Source organism: Gouania willdenowi, chromosome 22 (genome assembly GCF_900634775.1).
Source record: "Gouania willdenowi chromosome 22, fGouWil2.1, whole genome shotgun sequence".
Taxonomy (NCBI): Eukaryota; Metazoa; Chordata; class Actinopteri; order Blenniiformes; family Gobiesocidae; genus Gouania; species Gouania willdenowi.
The window spans coordinates 11,511,681-11,536,394 of NC_041065.1; the positions used below are offsets into that span (position 1 = coordinate 11,511,681).

The 24,714-nt window shown below is 34.7% G+C and overlaps 2 protein-coding genes across 4 annotated transcripts; both read right to left on the reverse strand.

Annotated features, from left to right (window-relative positions):
• Nucleotides 1–4,055: 4,055 nt before the first annotated feature.
• Nucleotides 4,056–13,757, reverse strand: tp53i3 (tumor protein p53 inducible protein 3). The gene is made up of 6 exons (XM_028437905.1): nt 13,600–13,757; nt 12,133–12,274; nt 11,795–12,062; nt 9,244–9,456; nt 6,841–7,037; nt 4,056–4,382 (listed from the first exon to the last, which is right to left on the reverse strand). The coding sequence occupies exons 2-6, from the start codon at nt 12,268–12,270 to the stop codon at nt 4,185–4,187; spliced, it is 1,014 nt and encodes a 337-aa protein (XP_028293706.1). The 5' UTR covers nt 12,271–12,274; nt 13,600–13,757; the 3' UTR covers nt 4,056–4,184.
• Nucleotides 13,758–15,360: 1,603 nt separating this feature from the next.
• On the reverse strand, nt 15,361–24,641 carry cenpo (centromere protein O). 3 transcript variants are annotated; one of them, XR_003672842.1, is made up of 7 exons: nt 24,288–24,641; nt 24,022–24,173; nt 22,694–22,835; nt 21,816–22,084; nt 19,635–19,794; nt 15,651–16,184; nt 15,361–15,514 (listed from the first exon to the last, which is right to left on the reverse strand). XR_003672842.1 is itself a non-coding variant. In XM_028438398.1 (6 exons), the coding sequence occupies exons 1-6, from the start codon at nt 24,307–24,309 to the stop codon at nt 16,078–16,080; spliced, it is 831 nt and encodes a 276-aa protein (XP_028294199.1). In that variant the 5' UTR covers nt 24,310–24,641; the 3' UTR covers nt 15,361–16,077. The 3 variants fall into 3 exon arrangements, 2 of the variants coding, with proteins under 2 accessions (XP_028294199.1, XP_028294197.1); XM_028438398.1 differs by having other exon boundaries at nt 15,361–16,184; nt 24,043–24,173; XM_028438396.1 differs by having other exon boundaries at nt 15,361–16,184.
• Between the last annotated feature and the right edge of the window lie 73 nt (nt 24,642–24,714).

The window sequence follows — 24,714 nt, forward strand, 5'->3', positions numbered from 1 at the left end:
ATTTAGAGCAGTCGTTCCCAACCTTTTTTTGGGATTGTGATCCCATTTTGATATCAAGAATTTCTGGCGACCCCAAAGACATCTCTTTTTTTAATCATGTTTGAGCCCAGATATTTATTTTTTTTTTTTACTGCATTTTAGTCCTTTAGACCTATATATATATTTCACAAAGTTGTTTAAGATTGTGTGTGTTTTTTGGGGGCTTTTTTTTAAAGAATGAAAAAAAAAATTCAAAAATCTATTGTTCTTTTTCAGAAAATTCAGGTGATCCCATTTAAACTCCAGGCGACCCTACATGGGATCTCAACGCCAAGGTTGAAAAACCCTGATTTAGTGGCTGCTGATTAGATTTATTTCTACAGTTTTTATAATTTCCAGTAAATTCACACCTGGGCTGGGACCGAAACTGACACTTCTATGTTAATTTGCCACTCTCTCTCTCTCAATTATCCCTTGTAGTGGCATCAAGTACCCCTCGGGGTACACGTACCCCCATTTGAGAAACACTGAACTACTTCGTTTCCAGCCTGTTGGGGCTCAGTCAAATAATAAGATGGAGGAGAGAGTATATGGCAGTTGAGTCACAGCAGCTTTAGAGTTTCATAATGCTGTTTCAGTTCATTTGTAAAGGCAAAGATTAAAGGCTTTGTCTTCAACCATTTGCATTTGTGAATTAAAAAAAAAAAATCCAGTGAGGATAATAAAGTTCAATAACATTTCCACTTTTTTATTTGTGCAGTAGTCCACAAATAATGTCCTGTTCTGTGAAGTTGTTCAAGTGTTGACGTTTTAATTGGAGCCAGTCTCTTAATTCATCCCACAATGTGTTGGTGTAGATACAGGAGAAGAACATAACACTGGTAAATTCAGAGAACTCATCACAGAACTTTTTTTTTTCTTAAGTCAAAATTGAATCTTTTGATTGATTGATATTTGTAATGGTCTTAAAGTGTTTTTTTTTATTTAATTTTTTTATTTTGGGGTTTATGGGGAGTTTCAAGTATGCACAATTTAACTTCTTGTAATTTTGTCTTTTAATATCATAGTGACTCATGTTCTGTTGAATTTGTGGAGGATGTCATGAAGTATTTAATACCAATATTATTGATTTGTTTGTTTTTTTTTTAGATATAATTATTTACCTCCACCAAAAGTAATGGAAGCTGTGATTGGCTCAGCAGATGAGGTGGAAAATTCATGGTGAAGAAAATAAAGGACTGAGGTATGCACTTAATGATTTTATTTTATTTTTTTAAATATATGGTATGTTGTACTTACTTTGAAAATCCTGATGAGCAAAGTACATTACTGGAGTCATTAAATGGGTTTGTACCTGAACAAGACAAAATCGACAGTTCCAAATCAATGTGTCATAGGGTGAAAAGTTATGTTTGAAGGGCATGAAATGACGACAGCTTGATGGGAATTTTTTTTGACTGCAAAAATCACAACACAGAAGGAATTGGATGTTGCCCATTTTGTTAAATGTTCCTTCATAGACGCCGTGCCACAGACTATTCGTGATCTCTAGAAATAACTTGAGCCACTTTATTTCGAAACTTACATTTCAACACAAAGACTATGGCCTACAATCCACCATCTTTGTATTTTTAGACTACATTGGTTTTCTTGAGATGAGTCTTTCTTTACCATAAGTAATCAAAAATTGAGCGAGTTAATGGCTTTTATTTCTTTTTCTAGAATTTGAAAAGTATATGCATCTTGATGCACTTTCCATTTTTGTGATTAAATTGCGGCCAAAGATAGTTGGATCTTTATTTGCCCATCTGTCAAGTCTAGTTTTGCACTCTTCAATTTTTTGTTTCTATATTGTTTTCACTTAGAGGACAGTTATCCAGATCAATTTTAATTTCTTTTAACAAAGTCAACTAAAGGCTAAACTTGAATTTGTATCTTAAAATATATCTTTATATTTCAGAGGAATTGGAAATATGATGAACTAAGACATAGCAATGTTGATTATAACCTTTTAGACTATTTTCCTCTTTGACCTACGACATACTGAGTGAACCAAATAATTTCTTATTGTTTAGACTTTCATCAAAGTTATTTCTTTCACAATTTTTTTTTTTGTTTTTGCTGACATTTCAATATTAATAATGCATCAATTTTATATAGCGCTTTATCATAGACACTCAAAGACGCTTTACAGAATGAAGGCATTATTCTTTCACTCCACACTTAGGGGTGGTAAACTACTATTGTAGCCACAGCTGCCCTGGGGCAGACTGACAGAAGCGAGGCTGCCATCGTGCGCCATCGGACCCTCCGACCACCACCAACACTAACTCACACACTACGTTCATACACATTCTCTATTTGAACAATATGGATTTGGTTTCTCATTCAATTCATCCAAATATAATAAATCACAAAACTCATCCAATAAAAGAACAATTGGCCAAAATATTTTTTGACATCCATTCCTCCATGAACACACACCTCTGAATACAACAACTCTATTGTTCCAAAAGGTCCATGGTTCTGCTTTATGCATATTTATATCTATTTCTTTAAATTATGAGCACTAGGTCATTTTAAAGTCAATAAAACATTTATGGTAACCATTAGTACCATTTTCAGTGTAAAGTTTACTCCATAAAATAGTATTGTAATGTATAACTCTTCTATAAAAAGCTGTATAAAATCCAACACTTTGTCAAAATTAAAATAGGTCAATTCCAGCTGCCACACTCTCACACAGCACTGCCTACAGATGTAACAAGAAGACAGTCATCAACATCCTGCGCCAGATTGGTTCTCATTACACAACCTTTTCCTAAATGTCCTAAATCTAACTTAGATGTATACATAAGAAAATATGACATCAGAATATAAAATTACTATTGCAACGTTTTCTAAGAAAAGCTGTCCCCTTTAAAGATACTTCGAACAGAGTAAAAAAACAGCACAAGGGCAATAACTCAGGAATAAATAATCGCGCCCCTTCTCATTTTTGAAGCCCTGAAGCCACACACCAAATTTGGTGATCCTATCTTAAACAGTTTCTAAGAAAAGCTGTAAAATGGACGAGGTGTATCATTTCAGTTTTTAATAATATTTTGTTAATATTATGTATATATATTTTATCAGCATTTTATTTTGATACTTTAGTATCAAAGCGTTTAATAAAAGTATTAGTTCGTTGCTGCTGGTACACAGACAAATCAATTTTGACAAGCATGTAATTTGGTATTTTTAAAATTCAGAAGACAGAGATAAAATGTTTCTTATTAATCTTTGATTTATACTGGCTCAAAACCTATTTTCCAAGCATTTATTTCAGCATTTAAATACTATACGACTTCATCAAGTATTCAGAAAATAACAAAGCTTTAAACACTGTTCAAATAATACATAAACATCTATGTGACATTTTCAACATTTATGTCAGCATGTAGAATAATGACCATTAGTAAAATAAAGAACAAAAGGTTTTGTGCTTTTTGTTTCGTGTTTTTGTTATTTATTTTTTAGTGTGATGTATTTTGTTGACATTTTTGTAGTATTCTGTCATTTCCTATAATTTTTTGTCATTTTGTACATATTTTTTGTCTTTTCATTATTTTGTGTATCTTCTCTAGTTGTGTGTGATTTTTTGTGTATTGTGTTTCATATTTTTCCAAATTTTCTTATTAAAACTATTAAAAAAAAACCAAAAACTTAAGGTAATAAAGTTCACTCAAACAAAACAGCTACTTTGTAGTCAATTATGACACAATATCACATGTTTCTTAAACCTGAAATTAGAAAGCTGCATGTGTCAATGTTTGATGATCTTCTTATTATCAAATTAATGTTTCATATTTACAATTTGGGGGATTTTTTTTCAGAGATCTCATAAAATCAGGTTGCATGTGGCCGGCAAGCTGCCAGTTACCATATCTGACGTAAAGTTTGTAAGCCACTCATTGAGTCAGTAAAGATCAAGTTCTTAGCAGTGATTAATAAAGTGATTAATATAGAATACATTCAAAAACTGCATGTCATTTTTTAGTGAAAAACATATTTTTTTAATGATACAGTTAGAAACAAACAGACCAAGTTGCTTTATTTGTAACAAAGAACGAGCATCTTGGAATATGAACATATTTCCTTATTTCTGGCAATAAATCTATACTTGCCTATCATTGCATTTGTATTGAAATTGGTGCATCGATTGATCAGCTTGTTTCCTCAGTCTGTGGAGTTACACTGATGACAATTTTGCCCATATTTCTGTTGGCCTCCATGTGTGTGTGAGCCTCTGCGATGTCCTCCATGGGATAAACACTGTCAATCACTGGCCTCAGGGAGGAAGGCTGGCCTGAGAAATATGGCAGTGCCTTATGGGAAAACGCCCTCACCAGGTCTGCTTTATACTGGGAAATAACACAACACAAGAGTTGAAGATTAGTGAGAGCCATGGACGTGTCATTCAGGGTTGGGGTCAATGACATTTTTCAGTTACAAATACGTTTTCAATTATCAATGTTCAATTACATTTAAATGACGATTACAGTGAGCAGCATTTTTTCCAATTACAATTATTTTCTTATCCTCAGAAAGTCAATTACAACTATGTTCTAAATTACTAAAGTTAAATTACAATTAATCACAATGACAGAGCCTGAAATAAATAAATAACCAAATAAAAGTTTACCTTCCTCTTGTGTTATATTTCTGTTAGAATCTTCTATAATAACGGGTTCTAAATCAGCTGTAAAATACACTAAAAAACAAATATATATCATCTCATTTCTTTCCTATCCATTGGTTACCTTGTTAGGCTTCCTAATCAATGAAAATATATGTTTTATGGAAGAGTGCAATGAGTAGGCCTTATGTGTGTCCTTATATTATTATTTTCAATTTGAACTGACATACTGCTAAGAGTCAGGTTATCCTGTGTGATATCTCTATTCATTCTAACAATTGTTTTACAAACTCCTCCATTGTTTCGTTCTGTTTTGTTTTTTTTCTTATACTTTTGTCTGAAAGGACCAATAAAAATAAAGTTACAAAAAAAGAAAATATAGGTTTTAATATTTATTGTGGTTTTTTTTTTAGATGGAAAAATGTGGGAAAGCTTGATATGATACATATTTTAATCATTGGTGTTTTTCCAAAAATATTTTTTCATTGTGATACAATTTTCAAGTATAATCATACTTACAGAGCAATTCAGTATCACTTGTTTTATCCAAATATAGGAAACAAATATAAAAAGAAAAAGCAATAGCAAAATTAAAATAACCCAAAAATATTCCCCACAAAAAAACACACACACACACACACGCACGCACGCACGCACGCACGCACGCACGCACACACGCACACACGCACACACACAGGGTCTTTCAATAACATAGCTTCTCTTAGAATTTAGGAGGTAGGCATACTGTATCTACACATTGTAAATAACTGCAAGAGATTAAAAAAATAGTCAAGATGTCAGAAACATCCAAGTTCTTCATAAAGTCAACAAAGGGCCCCCAAATCCTTTCAAATATACAGTATATTGTTTTGACTTATAGATGTGTGTTTTCTTTTCCAAAAGTAAGCGAGACAACATTTGTTTTAACCATTGGGAGGCGCTAGGTCCGTTCATATTTTTCCAATTTAAAGCAATACATCTATTTGCTATCAATGAACTAAAATCAATAAAATCACTTTCTGCTTTGCTAAATTTATGTTCATCTGGATTCTAATAATTGTTAACTACATGTGTAGAACTGTACACAGAACTGTTCCCCAGATTTTCATTAAATTATAATTGACAACTTTTATAGAGTTTTCATGGCAATTCCAATTACAAAGTCAATTAAAGCTGCAAGCAGCGATGAACAGGTCCTCCATGTTTGGACGCGGTGCACGTTGAGTTGCATATCGGGGTGTGGCAGAAATTTTAAAGTGTTGAGACGTAGTTGACTATTTTCAAGGATTATATCACACACTTTCCTGGAATGTTCTGTGCAAATATAATGCCCATGATTTCCTTTAACCAATAGGTGGCGCTATGACTATGAATGACAGTTGGGTTAAACCATAACTGGAGGTGCTTGATTTGTTTCTGTGTGAGTATAAAACAGATGTAAATCATTAGACAATAAGGTTATATTGTTTAATCTTTGGGAACTTGTGAAAACCCTCAGTGTACTGAAGTAATAGTTCTTCAGTGCACTGTGGAATTCTGACATCATCACTCTACAGTGATGATGTCAGAATTGTACAGTTCCAATGATGATGTCATCAGTGCCAGCTGGGAGCCAATAAAATTTTCAACTGGGCGCCATTGAGTCATTTTGCTATTCACATGTCCAATTCTCCCAAAATATAAATTTTTTGCCATGTGTTTAAGCCCTCAAAATGGGATCATTTCGCCATAAATAAACTAATAAAAATCATTACAATAGGGTCCTACGCACCATTGTTGCTTTAGCCCTAGTAATAATAAAAACGAGGTGCATTACAATAGGGTCCTACGCACCGCTGTTGCTTTAGCCCTAATAATAATAATAATAATAATAATAATAATAATAATAATAATAATAAAAACGAGGTGCATTACAAAAGGGTTCTACGCACCATTGTGCTCGGGCCCTAATAATCATAATCATAATCATAATCATAAAAAAAACCAAGGTGCATTACAATAGGGTTCTACGCACCATTGTGCTCGGGCCCTAATTATGAAAACTAAATTACAATTTAATTACGATTACTAAAGCAACAGATTTTTAAAATTACAATGACGCCATAATTGTAATTAATTATCAATTACACAATTACAATTATAATTGACACCGACCCAGGTGTAATTTCTAGCTGAGCACCCACCTGAAGGCTGCGAGATCGGAGGAGGCTGGTGAGCAGGTGACCTCTCTTGGAGAGCAGTTTTCCCAGCAGTTCTCCCTCTACCATTTTACCTCCCAGAGCGCCGTACAGCACCCACCGGCCATCAACAGCTAGAGAGCTCACGTTCTGTTCCCAGCTACTCCCACCAATGCAGTCCAAGATCACATCGGCTCCCCTTCCTGCAAAGTTGCACTTTATTCATAAAAAGCATGTAAATGAGAACATACCAATTTTTTCCGATTACAATTCAAATTAAAATGATTATTTTTCCCCTGAAAGTCAATTACAACTACGTTCTCAATTAGTAAAGTTCAGTTACAATTCATCTAAATTTCTGAGCCTTTGATAAATGATCCCATAAATTGTAACCTTCCTCTTGTGTTAGCTTTCTGTTAGCATCTCTAATGGTAACGGGTCAGTTTGACCCATGTCTTATATTAGCTGTAAAATACACAAAAATATTATCTATCATCCAATTTGTTTATCGTCTCTTGGTTACCTTGTTACGCTTCTTTATCCAGGAAAATATCCACTTGAATATTTTTGGTGTGGGTGTCTGAGCCTATACCTCTAGATTTATATATTTTTTAAATGGTAAAATAATCCTTAAGATTCACTGAGAGGAAAACTTGATATGAAACATATTTTCAATAATTATTAAATACATATGTGTAAGCCATAGAACGGTAACATAGTTCTCCAGGGTTCTGTTTAATTAAATTGTCAATTTCTATATAATTTCCATGCCAATTACAATAACAAAGTCAATTATCTGAACTCAATTACTATTACAACAGCAATATATATTTTCAATTACAAATATAATTATGTCATAATTGTATTTCAATAAAAATTACAATCATAATTGACCAGCTCTGACTCATAGATTAATAAATCAAAGGTATTTCTTCTGTATTTTTCTTTATTGCCTTGCATTGAAAAAATGGGAGAATTTACTCACAAACAAATGTTGAAGGTTGAAATTACCGCACGCCAGAATGTTTTTGACTAGATCCCAAACAATGGCTTCATTGGAAAAGTCATGTGACGTGAACAATTAAAAAGTTTTGTGCATTGCATTCTGGGTTTGGAATCCCACAATGCAATGTTCAAAATCATTTTTCTTAAAATGTAACCCTAGAACATAGGACATTGTAACTGCACAAAGACGTGCTCTGAAACCTGGGCATGTTGACCAGCTTGTGTTTTTTCAATAAAATCTTAAAGTACTAACTTTCTGCATTTATTTGTTGCTCTAGACATATACCTCAGTTAAATTGCACGAAAGTCAAAGTTGGTTTAAAAGCCACTGGCAGATTGTATGTTATTTATTTATTTTAAGTTGTTGGCACATGGCATGTTAAAGTTTTGAGTGTAAAATATGCCAATAAAATATATTTCATGCATAATGTTCTCATGAAGGTGTAGACATTTACAGATTAGTTGTTTCTTAAGTCATTTATAAAATAAATTGCAATAATTGCCTTACACTTTAATATCGGGATATATCGTATCGTATCGTATCGTGACCTGTGTATCGGGATGTGAATCGTATCGCCAGATGCCGTGCAACACACATACTTAGTGTATGTTCTCCTACTCCAAAGCCTGCTTTTTCCTACAGGCACACGTTTGGGTGATTTTCACCCAGCAATAGCGTTAGTGTTCCATCATTACTACCCTGTGCGTACTGACTGCATCGACAAAATAAAGTAAGTAAAAGTGGTCCTGAAATTTTCACGCTATCTTTATTTAGTCCAGCAATTGTAAATAAACATCACAAAGTGGGGATTTCCAAGAAAATTCATAGGATGATTTTAGTATATTTAGTATTTTAGTCACGAGATCATTTTCATCAAACCAAAAAATGCCATTTTTCCCCCCACTCTCCTGCAGCGGTTCGTGTGTTAAGGAGAATATGGCTGCGTCCGAATAGTCCCTCCTATCTCCTTTCCTATCCACTTTTTTTTTACCCCGTGGATGAAGTCACAGGGTTAAGGAAAGGTGTTAGGAGACTTCATAAAGGAGTTAGGGAAAGGCCATCACGTTGGTAAAGGCTGCATCAGTGTTTCCTAGGCTAAAGGAGAATTGAGCCTTCTTTCCTTAGCTTTTAGAGAATTGGAACGCTCCTTGTCATGGCCGCCACTTAAACACTTCTGGGGGTTAAAGAAAAGTGGATCAACATCCACCAGTTTTGGCACAACTTTCAATCTGTGAAAACACCAGAAATGTCACTTTTGCAGAGTTTTTGGGGTCACACTAGCATCAGTAGTGGATGATACTTTAGATAAAAGAATAAAGGTGTAGTTTATAAAATGTTAGGGATCATCCCCATTAGCTTTAAATGTGATGTTTAAAACAACAACTGTAGATGTTTCCACTAACCTTGTGTAAAGTCATGAACTCCCTGCACGAAGCTCTGCTCTCTGTAGTTAAAACCAGCAGCCGCTCCCAGTTTCTCAGCCAGTTTCAGTTTTTCTGCACTCCCCGCGGTGACGATCGGCACACCACCAAACAGACGAACCAGCTGGACAGCAGCCGTCCCAACACCACTGGCACCAGCATGAACCAGAACCACCTCACCCTGCTTCACCTGTGCTGAATCACAGAAGACAGAGGGGTGATGAGTAACAATTACAGGTAAAAAGTGTTTCACCTCACCATTCCATGTCTTTTTAAAAAATGTTATTGAGTCAAACAAGTTTTATTACATACATTTTTTGGACAAAATCCTTTTTTTTTCTTTTTACATATACAAACAAACCCCTCACTCCCACTGCACCCCTGCCCTGGCACACATCCCCTAAAAAAATTCAATTAAATAAAATAAAATAAATAAAAAATAAAAAAATAAAATAAAATAAATTTAAAAAAAATTAAAAATAATAATAATAATAATTAATAATAATAATGAAAATAATAATAAAAAAAATACAATACAAGATTAACAACAATAAAAAGTAAGTAAAACAACATTTTTCAAGATAGGTTCCAAGTTTTTGCAAAGGACCTCTCAGATCCAGACCATTCCATGTCATTTGAACAAATTTTCAGAAAATCCCACGCACTTCGGTCTAAAAAAAATATGAAAATGTAAAATATGACATTTTTTACCAATTGTTCCTTAATTATTCAGTTAGCACACTGTAGATTTTTACTCTGATCAGTTGAATACTTTTTTAGATATGACAATTTAGTGAGGGGGGTATGTGTCATCACATATCAGGAACTACATCAACATAAGAAACTGACATTTGGTATAGTAATACAACTCCACCTACTCTCTTAAAATATACAAAAACATATGCTATACATCATATCTGATGGACATGCCAGCCTGTCAAATTTGGAAAAAGTTTTCCGGGGTTTGGGGCTGGAACATGTTTGTGCCTTCAGTAGATAACTTAGCATATGCCTTAACTCCCTGTAATTTAACCATATTTGAGCTATGCTGATAGACTGTTCACATCACTAATCATTAGTCACATATATGCATTGGTTCTTGGGTGACAGTCTCTTGAAATCCAAAAAAATACTTTTTTTTTTTTTTTACTATTTTCATTGACCAATAAGTGTAGGTTAGAATGTAAGAAAGAAATCTGATCTGATTTAATTTAGACAATAAATATTACTCTTTCTTGGGATATAACATTCTTTTCTTTATGAAACTTCTACGTTTTTATTTTGTACCCCAACTTTGGGTTATATCACCACTCACGGATATTGAAAATCCTTCACGAGACCATTTTAGCTTATCATCATTTGTTGTTCATTAATTTTTCACCGGTAACCTAAAAAATATAAAAGACATGTCCTCTTTTGTTTTTTGTAATATATCTTTTTGTATAGTAAAGCTGTATTACTATACCAAATTTCAGTTTCCTAGTCATTTTTGAGATATCGGAAGCTGAAATGGAAGAAAAATAAAGATGCACAAAAAACAACACAAATCCCCCCTCACTGAATTGGCCAACATTTACACTGTGCCAATTGATTTATTAAGAAACAATTGGTAAAAGAAATTCTGCAGTTTTTGAGACTGAAGTATGTGGGCCTTTTGAAATGACATGGAATGGCCCCATGGATTCTTTCTTTTTTTTTAAAACAAAAAAAAAAAAACAATTAAATCAGTGATTCTCAACCAGTCTGGTTTTAACAATAGGACTCCTTGAAATCAAACCTAGGACCCAAATAATGAAAAATGTTTAAATTTTAATTTTCAATAAAAGAAAAAGTGACACAATCAGAACCTGAGGTAATAGATACTTTACTTTTGGCTTGAATTATTCTGCATACTACAAATTTAAACAAAGTGCAATAGTAAGGAATAAATACGGTGTGGAACTATTACTGAAAATCAAAAGAAGTACTGAATTCACCTTTTTGAGTGTGGAATGATGTTATAAATAATAAATTACTTTGAGAGCAGAAAATAAAAATAGTTTTCATCTGGTCCTTTATCTGTATTTTCTTACAGAAATACAATAAAAAAACAAAACAAACAGAGGATAAATGTGGTAAAATACGGAAGCTTAGTGTATTCACAGAAGAAAAAGTTTAAGCTTTTCTGAATTGATTAGATTAAAACAAGTAAATAAAAAAATGTTGCCCTGTTTTTATATGAAATGTTTTTTTGGATTTTTTCTGAGTTGATGAGATAAAAATGAGTAAATTTGAAAAAATTAGTCCTGTTTTTCTCTTTTTATAGGAAATATATGTTTTTTCCCGGTACTAATTTAACTCAGTATCTTGACAAATCACAAAAACTGTTACTTTTCTAAAGATTTAAAAACATACAGTATATGTGTATAATCATAATGTGTTTGGTTGTTTGTTTGTTTTTTTACATTCTTTCAGTGCATTTTTTCAGTATTTGCCTGTAATTCAAATACTTTAAAAATGCCATTAAAACACTGATACAACATGAAATAATGACCTATTAAAACCAGCAGCTGAAAGGCAGTGAGCCAGGCCTCTGGGATGGAAGCAGCCTGGTAGAACGTGAGGTTAGAAGGAACCGGCATCAGAAGCTCCTCCTGCACAGCAACATATTCAGCGTAGCCTCCTCCAGAAAGCAAAGCCATCACCTTGTCGCCTGGTTTTAGCGCCCTCTTTACCCCAGGACCCAGAGTGTCCACGGTACCCGAAACCTCCAGCCCCATGATATCACTCACCCCTGGGGGAGGGGGGTACAGGCCTCGCCTCTGCAGTCAAAAACATTCAGTAGGTGATAGAAGAACAGATCAATGACTCACTATAGACGTTAAACTGCACCTGTAACAAGTCGGCTCTGTTGAGAGCAGTCGCGTGAACTTTAATCAGCACTTCTCCATCTTTTGGTTGAGGGATTGGAACAGTTCGCAGCAGCAAATTCTCTGGTCCTCCAGGTACGTCAACGCAGACTACGCGCATCCTCCTGGAATGAAAAAAAAACACCATTACATTTCACACCGATTTCCAGTGTGACAAAATTCTCTGAAATCTAGATCTGGATCAAGATCAACCAGTTAAAGGAGCATAGGGCAGGATTTGATCAAAATAAACATTCTTTTTGATTTTTTTTTAATGCCAATGGGTGATGAAATGCTCAAAAAACATTTGTAGACGTTAATTTGTAATGGTATCAATGTACAGTAATATTAGTATTTTAAATGGCTTCACAAAACATAAATGTGCAATTAGCTAAAAGTAAGTTAAAGTAGTGTAACTAATGGTAAAGTTATTTTATACTAGACCTACCGAGAGTTTCTGCAGTAACCATATTAATGTTGTGTACATGTCTACATGAAGCACAGATTTTGTAGCTTTTTATTATTCATGACGCTTAAGGATTTTTACATCGTTTAATGTATTAAGTTAAAAAAAAACATTTGAATGTTTTTTTAATTATTCAAGAAAATGTACTTTATTATCATATTAACTCAATTTAAATATACATATACAAACTGTTTTCATGTTTTTCAATACTACACTTTCTAAGATTACAGGCATTGTGTAAATGAAAGTATAAAAATACATTACGATCATGTATTGATAAGTTTAGAAATAAAAATAAAAAACTGCATCTTAATATCAAAACTTCAATTTTATCCCAAAATGTTTAATTGGATAAAATATCAAAAAGAGGAAAACGTGTATGGAGGTGGAGGTTTGTGTCTTAATTATTTAACCAATAATAATAATAATAATAATAATAATAATAAAAATAATATATATATATATCAATAAAAAGATGTACCTACCAAAATACATTTTAAATAATTTTGGGAATAAATAATGCAAACACAAAAAAATGTTCTACCATATTATGGCCCAAAACAGACAAAAAAGATTATTAAAAAAAACAACCAAAAAAAAACATATATAATTAAAATAATTTTAATTAAATTTAAAAAAAATAAATAAATCAAAGCAAACAAGTGATTCAAATGCAATTTTGGGTATGATTTAAAAATGATTTTTACTGAATCAAAAAAACAAAACAAAACAAATCTCCCTCCAAAGAAGAGAAAACGATCCTTGGTTTGTAACGTTGCGCAATACGCATGCGCAGTGACGATAACGCTGCTTTAGAGCAGAAACAATAAACTTAATCAAGTTTTGTTCATAGACGTTGGTGAAATTATATAAGCATGAACTACACATACTGTATATGTATGAACCGAGCGGCTGATAGTAAAACAACAATAAAAACACGGTTTCATATCATTACAAAAGTACAAAGAACTTAAAATAACTCACCTGGAAGCAGTTCACTTAGGTTTGAAGTGAAAACAAGATGTTTGATGTAAATATTATTAATAATCCACTGTGTGAGGATCGAACCACAGCTCTACTGGTAAAAGCTGGACTGGAAGGGGCGGTACTTTCATCTTAAAGGAACTACACTCACTTTTTAAAAAGTGAACACTAAACAGAATATGGACACTATTCCCACACAGCTGTCACAATTACTGTAAAATTATGTACACAGAAATTGTATTGTTTGTTTGTTTGGGGTTTTTTTTTTTTGGGGGGGGGGGGGGATACAAACAATGGATATGAATAACTAATGTATATAATTCTATAAACAAATGTAACCCAACACTAATAAATCTCCAGTAATTCATTATTATTATTATTGTTAAGTAAAATTTGTGCAAAAGCACTAGGGTTGGGGGTCAATTATAAATGTAATTGTGTAATTGATAATTAATTTCAAATATGGCGAAGTTATAATTGTAATTTTAAAAATCTGTTGCTGTCATAATCATAATGAAATTGTAATTGAGTTTAGTAATTGTAATTGCTGTGACAAATTCTATGAAAATTGTCAATTATAATTTAACACAAAACTGGGAAACCATGTTACATTTCTACACATACTGTATGTAGTTAACAGTTATTAAAATATGTTTCATTATAAGCTTTCCCACATTTGACCATTAAAAAAGATTTAAATCTTTATACTGACACAAACGATGCTCGGTATACAGTATATTGAGTTTTGGGTGGTCTGTAAAGGGATTTACAGGTGGTTATTAATAATGACCGATACAGAAAAAAATTAAATGTCTGTGTGTTTTTGTTGTATACGTTTTGGTACTTGTTTTATGTTTACATTTTGTGTGTATTTGTTGTCCATTTGGATATTTCTCTGTAATCTTGTATGTTTTTAGGAGTCACTTTGTATTTTAGTTGTTTTTTTTCTCTTTTGTTTTCAGCTTGCGTTTTTAAAGTACATTTTTTAAAATCATTTTGTGTATTTTTATCTCAATTTTGAGTATTCTCATTGTAATTTTGTGAATTTTAGTCTTTTTGTGCAACTTTTGTGTATTTATGTCATGGTATATTGAGGTAGTATATATTAAGTTTTAGGTGGTCAGTAAGGGGATTTACAGGTAGTCATTCTAACTTAAAAAGGCATAGGACAATTTTTTTTGTATATCTATAAGTTTGTCAGTTTTTTTTGAGTCAATTTGTGTATTTTTGTCATTAAAATAATGACCAATCTTTGTAGAGGAAAAAACAAAACGTTTGTTTTTGTACTTGCTTTGTTGTGTTCACATTTTGTGTATATTTCTTGTCCTTTTGAGAATTTCTCTTGTGATTTTAGGAGTCACTGTGTATTTTTTTTGTTTTCAGTTTGCATTTTTTTGAAGTCATTTTGTGTATTTGTATTTAAATTTTGAGTATTCTCATTGTAATTTTGCGAACGTTAGTCTTTTTGTGCAACTTGTGGTTTATTTTGTGTATTTCTGTCATGGTATATTTATTTAAGTGGTATATATTAAGTTGTGGGTGGTCTGTGAGGGGATTTACTTCTAACTTTAAAATGCATAGGAAATACTTGTTTGACTGCTGAAATCCAATCACTTGGGAATGTTTAATGCACACTGAAGCAGAACAGCACTCACAAGACTTTACAATGGAGTATTATATTACACACTGTGTGGCGGCCGTAGCAGCAAACAAAACTCACTGACTGACAGCAGTCGGAGGGACAGCGCAGGACCAGTTTGGTAAGAAAAATACTTTATATTTCACAGATAATTCTAATTTAAACAAGAATCTCTTTTCTATGTAGTTTTTGCTTGACATGGATGGAATGCTGCAGGGTACGTTCAAAGTGCTGAACCAAAGACAGGAGCGAGACCTCCAGGACAAACTGAACCTGCTGGAGAAACAGTACAGACACACATGGAAAATACTTCAGCAGAGACGACGTTCAGTTTCAAATGAGGAGAGACGAGTGTTGATGGTGCAACTCTGTGAACCCAAAGCTACCGTCAACATCGCCATGAAAGACATACAGGAGCACAGCACACGTTTCAGCCGATACGTCCACACGTCTGATGGAAGGAGACTTCAGTCCAGCAAAGGGTCTACAGCCACAGGGCAGAGTCGTTCTATATCTGCTCCACCAGCACCAGTCAGTCCAGTGAGACACAGAGGAAACATCCAGAGCAACCTGTCGCTGATGCAGATGAAAAACATTGCAGCCATTGACTCTATATCAGAGAAAGAAGAGGCCAGGCAGCAGCAGAGTGCGCGAGAAGAACTGGAGCTGCTGAGGCAGATTCAGAGGGAAAGTCTACACAGGAGGGTGACGGCGTTCATAGAGAAGCTCCAGGACAGGAAGAACTCAGTGAAAGACGTGGAGCCTCCGTAGAGGAAAAACAAAAACAACACCACATTCATTCAAAGTGTGAGAACAGTGCTTATCAAATACTAAATAATCTAAACAATACAGCCCAAACTCTTCATGGTTATCAAAGCTTTATGCACTGGACGCTCCAAAAGGATTCTGCAGCTTTTCTTCCATTGTTCAAAGTTGGGAGGTTCGTCTGCCAGAGGAAACAAGACGAATAAAGACGATTACAAATCCATTCGGAAATGATAGTCTATTTAAATATACAATATTCACAAAATGGATTTTCTTCAACAGTTTTAAGTTTAACAGATCTAGACAGCTGAAAAGAAATAAAATATTCTCCCATGTGCGTAAGTAGGAAAAGTCACGCAGCGGCGCTGGTTTTGCTTGCACGCTATTCTCCCCGTGTACTTAAAGCTACTATCGAAAGTTTCTGAGAGAACGGCTCAATGTCCCGCCCTCAACAGCTCTACTTCCATCCCCTGCCTCTGCCAATCTACCAGAAGTTACGCCTCTACGTTTGTGTACGCGCTATGCAAAATATGACAAAGTTCCATAATTACAAAAACTACACATTTATTGTTAGAGTGCCATAACTTTTGATTAAAACATGTTTATTACCCGTCCATTATACAAGTCGCCAAATCCTGGTTCGTTCAGAATCTTTTGAAAAGTAGCAAGTCCCTCCACCTTTGAAAAGCAGCTCAGAGATAAATTCTGTTGTGGTCACGAAGACGTTTATCCACAAGTTTTGGACCCGGACTTTTCTTTTCTTTTCTTTTTTAGTTGAAACTTTATACGTTGGCAATCGTGGAATGGGTAACTTTGGAGTTATTGAGTTCCATGACGCTCTGCTGCTTACGAAGCACGTGCTTTCACTTTGATTGACAGTCCTCGCTCCAGGAAGTCGAAGCCTATTGGTTGGGCGCACTCGGCGATCGTTTCCATTTGTATAGGGGTCTATAGGACGAAGGAGGGACTTATATACATTAATGTAGATGAATGACCACCAGCAGTAGACCATAGTAAAAGACTAGTTAGGTAATTTTTTTTACATTTCAAAAGAATCATAAATAAACATAGATTTCTCAGAAACTCTGGATATCAGCTTTAAGTCAGTCGCTGCGCGCCTTCATCACAGTTACGCACTGTGGGTGGAGCAGCCTTGAAATGTGGGCGTTCCCATTCAAATCTGGCCTTGCACGCATTCTCCCGTCTGCTTAACTTCTTTTCCTCTTACGCACTTCTGAACCTGGAATAAGTGCAGCGCCCCGATAAGGTGAAACATTATATTGCACTAGAAGTTTGGACTCAGTTACAACTTAATCCACACGCACTCATAATATTGCAAAAGAGACTCCCAGAAAGAATCAATCCAAACTGACACAGTCACATTGTCACACTGTAACGAGGTTCAATATGTTCACATTTACCAGTTCTAGACGGGATAAAGTGTGTTATGTTTCATTATATTTTATTGGTGCCGTCTACTCCTTTTTCTGCAGACGGTGCTGCGTCATGGAGCTGATCAGCTGTACGCACCCGAGTTGTGCCTCGGCTGCTGCTGCTCGATAAATGAAACTCTGACAGACGCAGACTTCTGTCCACGTTGGTCAAAGTGATTCAACTATTTTCATACTATGTCCAGCGTAAAGCCACAGTTTGATCCACTACACAGTAAATGATAATGAAACAAGCTGTCATTATCATTGGTGAAATACGCATGAGAGAATGAACCAGAAACTGTTCCCACACACATTTAAATAAGGCTCAGCTTCAGTTGGGACTTGCTCATATCAGCTCCATAAGGCTTTAAACATGTTATATTTATAACTGTGTATTATGAAGGAAGCCAATGGTTCTGTTTCACTGCAAACATTTCTGTCTCTTCTGGATTAAAGTAGGACGCTCTGCGAGGTTATTTCCTCAAACCTGCAGCACGTCACACATGGTCACGCTTTAGAGCAGGTTGATGACAGATGATGATGATGTGCTGATCATTACTGAATGCAGGAATGGATAAGTTAATAAAATCAAGCTTTCCACACAAACAATCTATTTTTAATATGAGGGGGGAGAGATTTTAACTGTGGTTCGGACAGAAGAATGCGGCCAATCCTCACACTGCAATAATCTGATCAAATCAACCTGTTATATTGTTTATCAATGAAGAAGGTGTTTCACATTAAAAGTGCACTTTATCATTTTTACGGATTTCAATGACATTTACAAACATTGGGAAAACTCCATGTTCCGTGATTTATAGACAGCCCAGAAAAAAAAAAACGACATCATGGCCCAGTCCGCCTCCTTGGCTTCACAGACTACGCACTTTTGGTCAATTTACACAAGGTGGGCGTGTCAGGGAACTGGACCGGAGAATACGTGCAGGAGAGAGGCGTGTAACTGCAGGCATGTAAAAAAAAAAAAGCGCTTAAGTCCAGATGGGAGAAAAGGGTCCTAGATGAATAACAATGATGCAAATCTAAATGTAACCTGGAACCTATTCTGTTTCCTTTGTCACTTCTATGTTTGTGGCTGATGTTTAGATTGATGTTGACTGTAACGTCAATAAATACCAGACATATTTTGTGAAAGCATACAAAGGCATATTAGGGCCACATTAAGATAAAAAGAAATCTGAGCACTAGGAGTCATAATATTTCAAGAATAAAGTTATAATTTTATGGCTGTGGCTATCTGTACGGTTGGCGTATCAATATACCAACATTCTATCCGTACGCAGCACCCCTCATTGGCCAGTTTAGGTCACGTGACCAAAACTAAATCTTACCCTAAACTTAACCCTAAACCTAAAACGCTACGTACTTGTAGTTTGATAACGTACCAATAGCACCGGGGGTTGTCCGTACGGCACCATACAAATAGACACTTTCTAATGTTTATTAAAATTGTTATATGTGGAGTTGTAATTTTATGAGGATAAAGCCAGATCTTAAAAAACTCATAATGGCACAGCGCTCAGAATTACTTGTTAAAGTGAATGTAACGAACAGCGATAGCCCTAAAGTCGAACACTTCCAGTAGTTCAGTCATGGTTCTTTTACCAGAACAAACAGTGTGAGTGTGGTGATGATGGGCTGAAAGGCTCAGTATTTTGCCATGTGTAAAACCTATAGAAGTACAATCTCACTCAATGCAGACAAGTTCCTGTTTGTATTTTAATAAAATCACGACGTTATTCTTCTAAATATTACGACTTTAATCTCATAAAATTACAATGTTATTAAGAAACGACTTTATTCTCATAAAATTACAACTTTATTCTCTAAATATTTCAATTTTAATTTCATAGTGGCCAGATTTTAAAAATTTTACTCTGGTCCTAATACGTTCTCGGAAAAACAAACTTACTTTTAGTTTATAAAAAGATAAAAAACAGTATTTAATTTAGATTATATTGAACCAACTGGTAACCCAAACACAGCGGGATAGAGCAGGGTATGTTTACACTGAAAGAAAGAGACCTTCAACCTTGTTATCAGTAGAAAACCTTGTGTGTGCGGGTGAGATGTCTTTAGTATGTCTTAAAAGATCATTATGACAATACGCCTATTGTTCTGTTAGTGTGTAGTCATGGTAAATATGTGACTTTCAATCCTCATACATGCATCAGTCTCACCGTCACACTCAAATTTAACTCCAGTGGGCAGAGATCTGCTGTGGTCTGTGTAGTCCAGTATACACAGGACTGGAAGCTTCCGCTCTGGTACTCTGACCAGCAGCACTAGTACTGAGCACAAAACGTTGCTCTCCATCACTTCAACAGACTTGTGTTGCTCCTACAAATAAAAACACACACAAAAATGCATATTTACTGTATATAGCTAGAGATTTTAACAACCAAGCTCCACTTTAAGAACAGTAGAGCTCATGTGTCATACATTGACATTATGCATGTGTCTGTTACTGTGTCTCTTAACGCTCCATGTTTCCACTCGTTTCTGACACTTTTTCCACTTCCTTGTAAAATGAAAGAAAGAGTGTTTTGTATAAAAAAATAATCAAAAGTAATATATTTTAAACCATTGTGAACGATTTTCAGCACTTGTATGTTTTGAAGTTTTCTAAATTACCCCTCAGAGATGAATAAAGTTTTTTCTGTTTCTCTTCTGATGATCTAAAGACACATCGGGTATACACATACAATTCATTATTTCTTGTTGGTTTTCGTATTCTGAATTTAGAGCATTTCCATGACAAGAAATTGGGACTTTTATTGATTGAAAATAACCTATTTACATGCAATATTCCTCTGTATAATGTCTCAAATAACCTTTTCAGCCCGCGACCCCCAAAATAAAGGTTCCAGACAGCGGGGACCCCCACTGTACTTGAAGATGGTTAAACAGAGACATGAACATTGAAGAACAGTCATGTGGAAACAGGGTTATCGATAAGGGGGAATGAAGGGGAAAGCTATTTGAAGCCCATTCATAAAGTCAGCAAAATGATGGTCCATTGTTCTATGAATCTGTAATAACCACATTTATTTATTAATTTATTTGAATAATATCCACTGTTATCCAGGAAGTTTCGTATTATTTGCACCATAGCACACAGTCATCTTAAAAATGTAAATCCTTGTATTAATCAGAAATAAAAGATGTATAAAAGTGACCAAAATGGTGGAAAAATGTGGTGAAATGGGATTTTAAAAACCACAGAAAATGGTTAAAAGTTACAAATAAGAGTGGCTAAAAAACGGACAAAAAAAGTGGTAAAAAGGGTTCATAGAGTCAATATTGGAACAATTAGTTTAAACTGGCAAATAATGGGCATGACAAATTGTGAATGTGGTTAAATTGGCAAAAATACGCATGAAATATGGTGAAACGATATTAAAAGAGATAATAATATTCAACATTAGGTGGGAAAAGTGGTGCAAATGGTTTATAAGTGCCGGAAATGTCTTGAGAGAGGAAAAAATGCGTAGAAAAGGTATTGGAAGTTGATGGAGAAGTTGTAGAAATGGGAGTAATGTAGCAAAAATGCATTAAAGGGAGCAAAAATATGGCAAGAAAGTGTCATGAAAATGGGTTAAAATATGGCATGTTTGGTGTAGTTGCAGATAAAGGGTAAAAATAAGCAAAAACGGGCTCAAATTGTTTCTTGAAAGCATCTGGCGACCCCCTCCCAATATCTTGTGAACCCAAGGTTGAGAACTCCTGGTCTAATGTGTAGCAACTTCAGCTAACGGACAGATTTGACATCAAAAACAGGGGAGTTTATAAGACAATAACGACTAAAGCTGAACGATTAATTACATTTGCTATATTATCGCGATATAAAACGCATTTTCTAATCGCAAAGGTTGCACTTTTTATTTATTTTTTCTTGTCCTGTCCTGTTAAGTTCAGAGAGTGTTTAAGAAGTGCAGTCCACATGTTTCATGAAACGTGAAGTTAGTTAGATATGTTGAAAAGGTAAAGCCACAGATTTGTTTGCTTTATTGTTGTAATCTCGGCATTAAAATGTATATTTTACATTTATTTAAAGTTTAAATAAATCTGAATTTATTTATTATGTATATTGTGTTCATTAAAAAATACATGACAAGAGGCCTTTGAAAAAATAATCGCATATTGGATTATTTTCCAAAATCGTTCAGCCCAAGTAACAACATCATATCAGGAAAAGACGAAATAAAAACACAGGCAAACACTAAAACAGAAATAGGGAAATATTTAAAATAAAAACCAGAGCCTGTATCTTTACTACTTTGTTGACAAACACAGTAGATGGCGTATATAAAGTCATTAGTTTTCAGATTGGTCTGATATCAGTTGTGTGATAGACTGACCTTAACAAGCTTCAGCTGCTGCTTACGACCAGTGAAAGCATTGAGATGCTGACTGAGAAAGTCCAGAAAAGGCCTCAGCGCTGTCTGCGTGGTGGTTTCAACAAGGCTGTTCAGAGGGATGAAGGGAGGGATGTCATGTCGGCTGATCCTCAGTTTGGGACTGAGGTCCATCTCCAGGTGATAGGTGTCTAAGTAGATGCCCTCGTACGCTGTGGTCAGGGTTATACACAGTCCTTTATCCTGACGGGTCTTTACAACATCATATCCACCTCGTGAAAAAAGAAACCCACAAGAAAAGAGTTAGAAAACAGACTTTCCCTCACTGAGAGAGCGATATCAATAAATCGTGACCAACTTTTTTTTTCTTTTTTTTTTTAGAATTCAACCAACCAAATTTGATATAATCATTTTAAAAACATAAATCTATATATTTTCCTTTGCAACAGGCACTTCACAGCATGCCTGTCAAAAGAAAAGTTTCTTTCAAAATAAAAGACAAGTCCAACATGAGAGACATGAAGTTATTTATTTTTGACCAGTTGTCTGTGACCCACCAGTTGGGAATCGCTAATCTAAAGTAAACGAAGGGGATTCAGGCACTAAGTAAACAAATATATATATATATATATATATATACAGTATATATCTCAGCAACACACAAGCTGCCTAAACACAAAAAGTAAGGAAAAAAGAAAGAAAAAGCAAAAAAAAAAGAACAAGGAAAAGAAAGAAAATGGGAAAAAAAAAAAAAAGAGGAAAAAAATAAATAAATATATATATATATATTTAAAAAAAAAAAAAAAAAAATATATATATATATATATATATATATATATAGATATAGATAATTGTGTCTAATAAAATATATGTGTTGATACCAATGAGGTGATGAGCATGCAGGAGATCTTTCAGTCGTGCACATTTCGCCATGAGCTGCAGAATGTCAGCGTTTTCTGAGTCATCATCCATCTCGTCATCTGCTCCGTTTCCATCTAACGTCGATCTCACTTTTTGTAAACGCTGCGAGAAGAAAAAAAAAAAAGGAGAAGTTTAACTGATGTCTTTGAACTGCTGTCTGTTCAAATACAGTGAGCTGATTTGTCTTTCAGATTTCTATCTATTCCTTTCCTTTAATGAGTGTCAGAAAACATAGCCAGCAAATCCAAATGTGCTCACCTGTAGCCTCTCTAGAACATATAAAGGACTTTGCAGAATGTAAAAGAGTCATTGACCATTGAGAAAATATGGTATGTGCATATAAATGTGTGTGTTTGTTACAGATCCATTGAACTATTTAGGATGATATACAGGTGTGTGTAACTGTGGTTAACTGTTGATGAGATGGAACCTATTCTTATTAGAGATATATCGATTTACACCTTTAATTCTGATAGTACAGTTTGTTAAACCATCAATTTGTGAACATCTGACCCCCTTCAGATCAGGGTAGACTTTAGCGAGTCTGATGCTTTTCCCGTAGCCCAGGAATTCTCCACCTTGGGGTCGGAACCCCATTTGGAGTCACGAGACACTGGGAGGGGGTCGCCAGATGCCTTTAAGAAACTAAGAATATCTTTTTTATTTATTTTATTTTCACCCTTTTTCTGCAACTACCCCAAACTTGCCATATTTTGACCATTTTCATCACTTTTTCTTGCCATATTTTTGCTCCTTTTAATGGATTTTTGCTACATTACTCCCATTTCTGCAACGTATCTATCAATCATCAAGCATCATCATTATAAACACTTTCCACCACTTTTCCGACCTAAGGTCACATATTTTGACCCATTAGTGTCACTTTTAACCTCTTTTCACCATTTCTCATGCTTATTGTTGCCAATTTAACCACATTCACCATTTGTCGTGCCCATTATTTGCCAGTTTAAACTAATTGTTCCAATATTGACACTTTGAAACCTTTTTGCCACTTTTTCTGTCTGTTTTTGTCTCGAATTTGCAGCTTTTAACTTTTTTTTAAAAAAAAATCTCATTTCACCACCTTTACCACGTCTGTTTCAACTCATTTAAAAAATGATTTACATCTTTAAGATGACAATACACTAGGGCACATATAATATTAAACTCCCTGGATAACAGTGGATATTATTCAGATCAATAAATAAATGTGGTTATCACAGATTCATAGAATAATGGACCATCATTTTTGTGACGATATGGATAATGTAATGTAATGATAATACACCTGCAGTGTGTGTAACTCTACTTTGAGCTGCTCCTTCTGTACACACAGAGCCTCCACTTTAGCCTTTAGCTGCTCCGTCCTGTTCAGCTGCTGATGTTTACCTCTGCAACTTCTCATCTGCGTTTCTAACAGACTGAGGTGACCCAAAACACCTGAGGATCAAACAAATTATTCTCAGTCAGGAAAAAAAACACAGACAACAGCTCACAAAGAAAGAAAGAGGTCATCTTTGTTAAGTTGGTGAAGTTAGTAACTGTAATTATTACCTTTTGTAGACGCTCTCTCCATGTTTCACGTATTATTGTAGCTTTTTCTCAAGAGAAAAAAATCCTCTTACGAAACAACTTTTGAATTCAGCGGATGTAACGCGCATAAAAATTCAACCCCGGAAGTAAAAGTCAGAGTCATCGTAAGTCACAATCGTTCCCGGAAGTCAGAGTTGACAATGAAGCTAGTGCGGATTAGACATTTTGTGGCGCTTTTTGAACGGCAAGACGTTTAAACAATCATATTGGATATTATTATTATGATTATTATTATTATTATTATTATTAGCGTATCTAATAACTTTCGGGAACAAATTGTGTCTACATGAATCACGTGACGGTCAGGCATCTCGAACTTCCGTTGTCTCAACTCTGACTAAACGGCTCTGTTAAAACTGAATCAGTTTAGTGCTTAGTGGATGAGTTG

Bases quoted from the DNA above. Each gene is read 5' to 3' on its own strand.
- tp53i3 (XM_028437905.1), bottom strand. From the start codon at position 12,270: ATGCGCGTAGTCTGCGTTGACGTACCTGGAGGACCAGAGAATTTGCTG. The intron at 12,063-12,132 runs GTGCAGTTTAAC...TTTTGACTGCAG, and splicing joins ACAGAGCCGACTTGTTACAG to AGGCGAGGCCTGTACCCCCC. The intron at 4,383-6,840 runs GTGGGTGCTCAG...GTTATTTCCCAG, and splicing joins TCCGATCTCGCAGCCTTCAG to TATAAAGCAGACCTGGTGAG.
- cenpo (XM_028438396.1), bottom strand. From the start codon at position 24,309: ATGGAGAGAGCGTCTACAAAAG. The intron at 24,174-24,287 runs GTAATAATTACA...TTTGATCCTCAG, and splicing joins GGAGAGAGCGTCTACAAAAG to GTGTTTTGGGTCACCTCAGT. The intron at 22,836-24,021 runs GTGTATTATCAT...TTCTTCTCGCAG, and splicing joins TAGAGTTACACACACTGCAG to CGTTTACAAAAAGTGAGATC.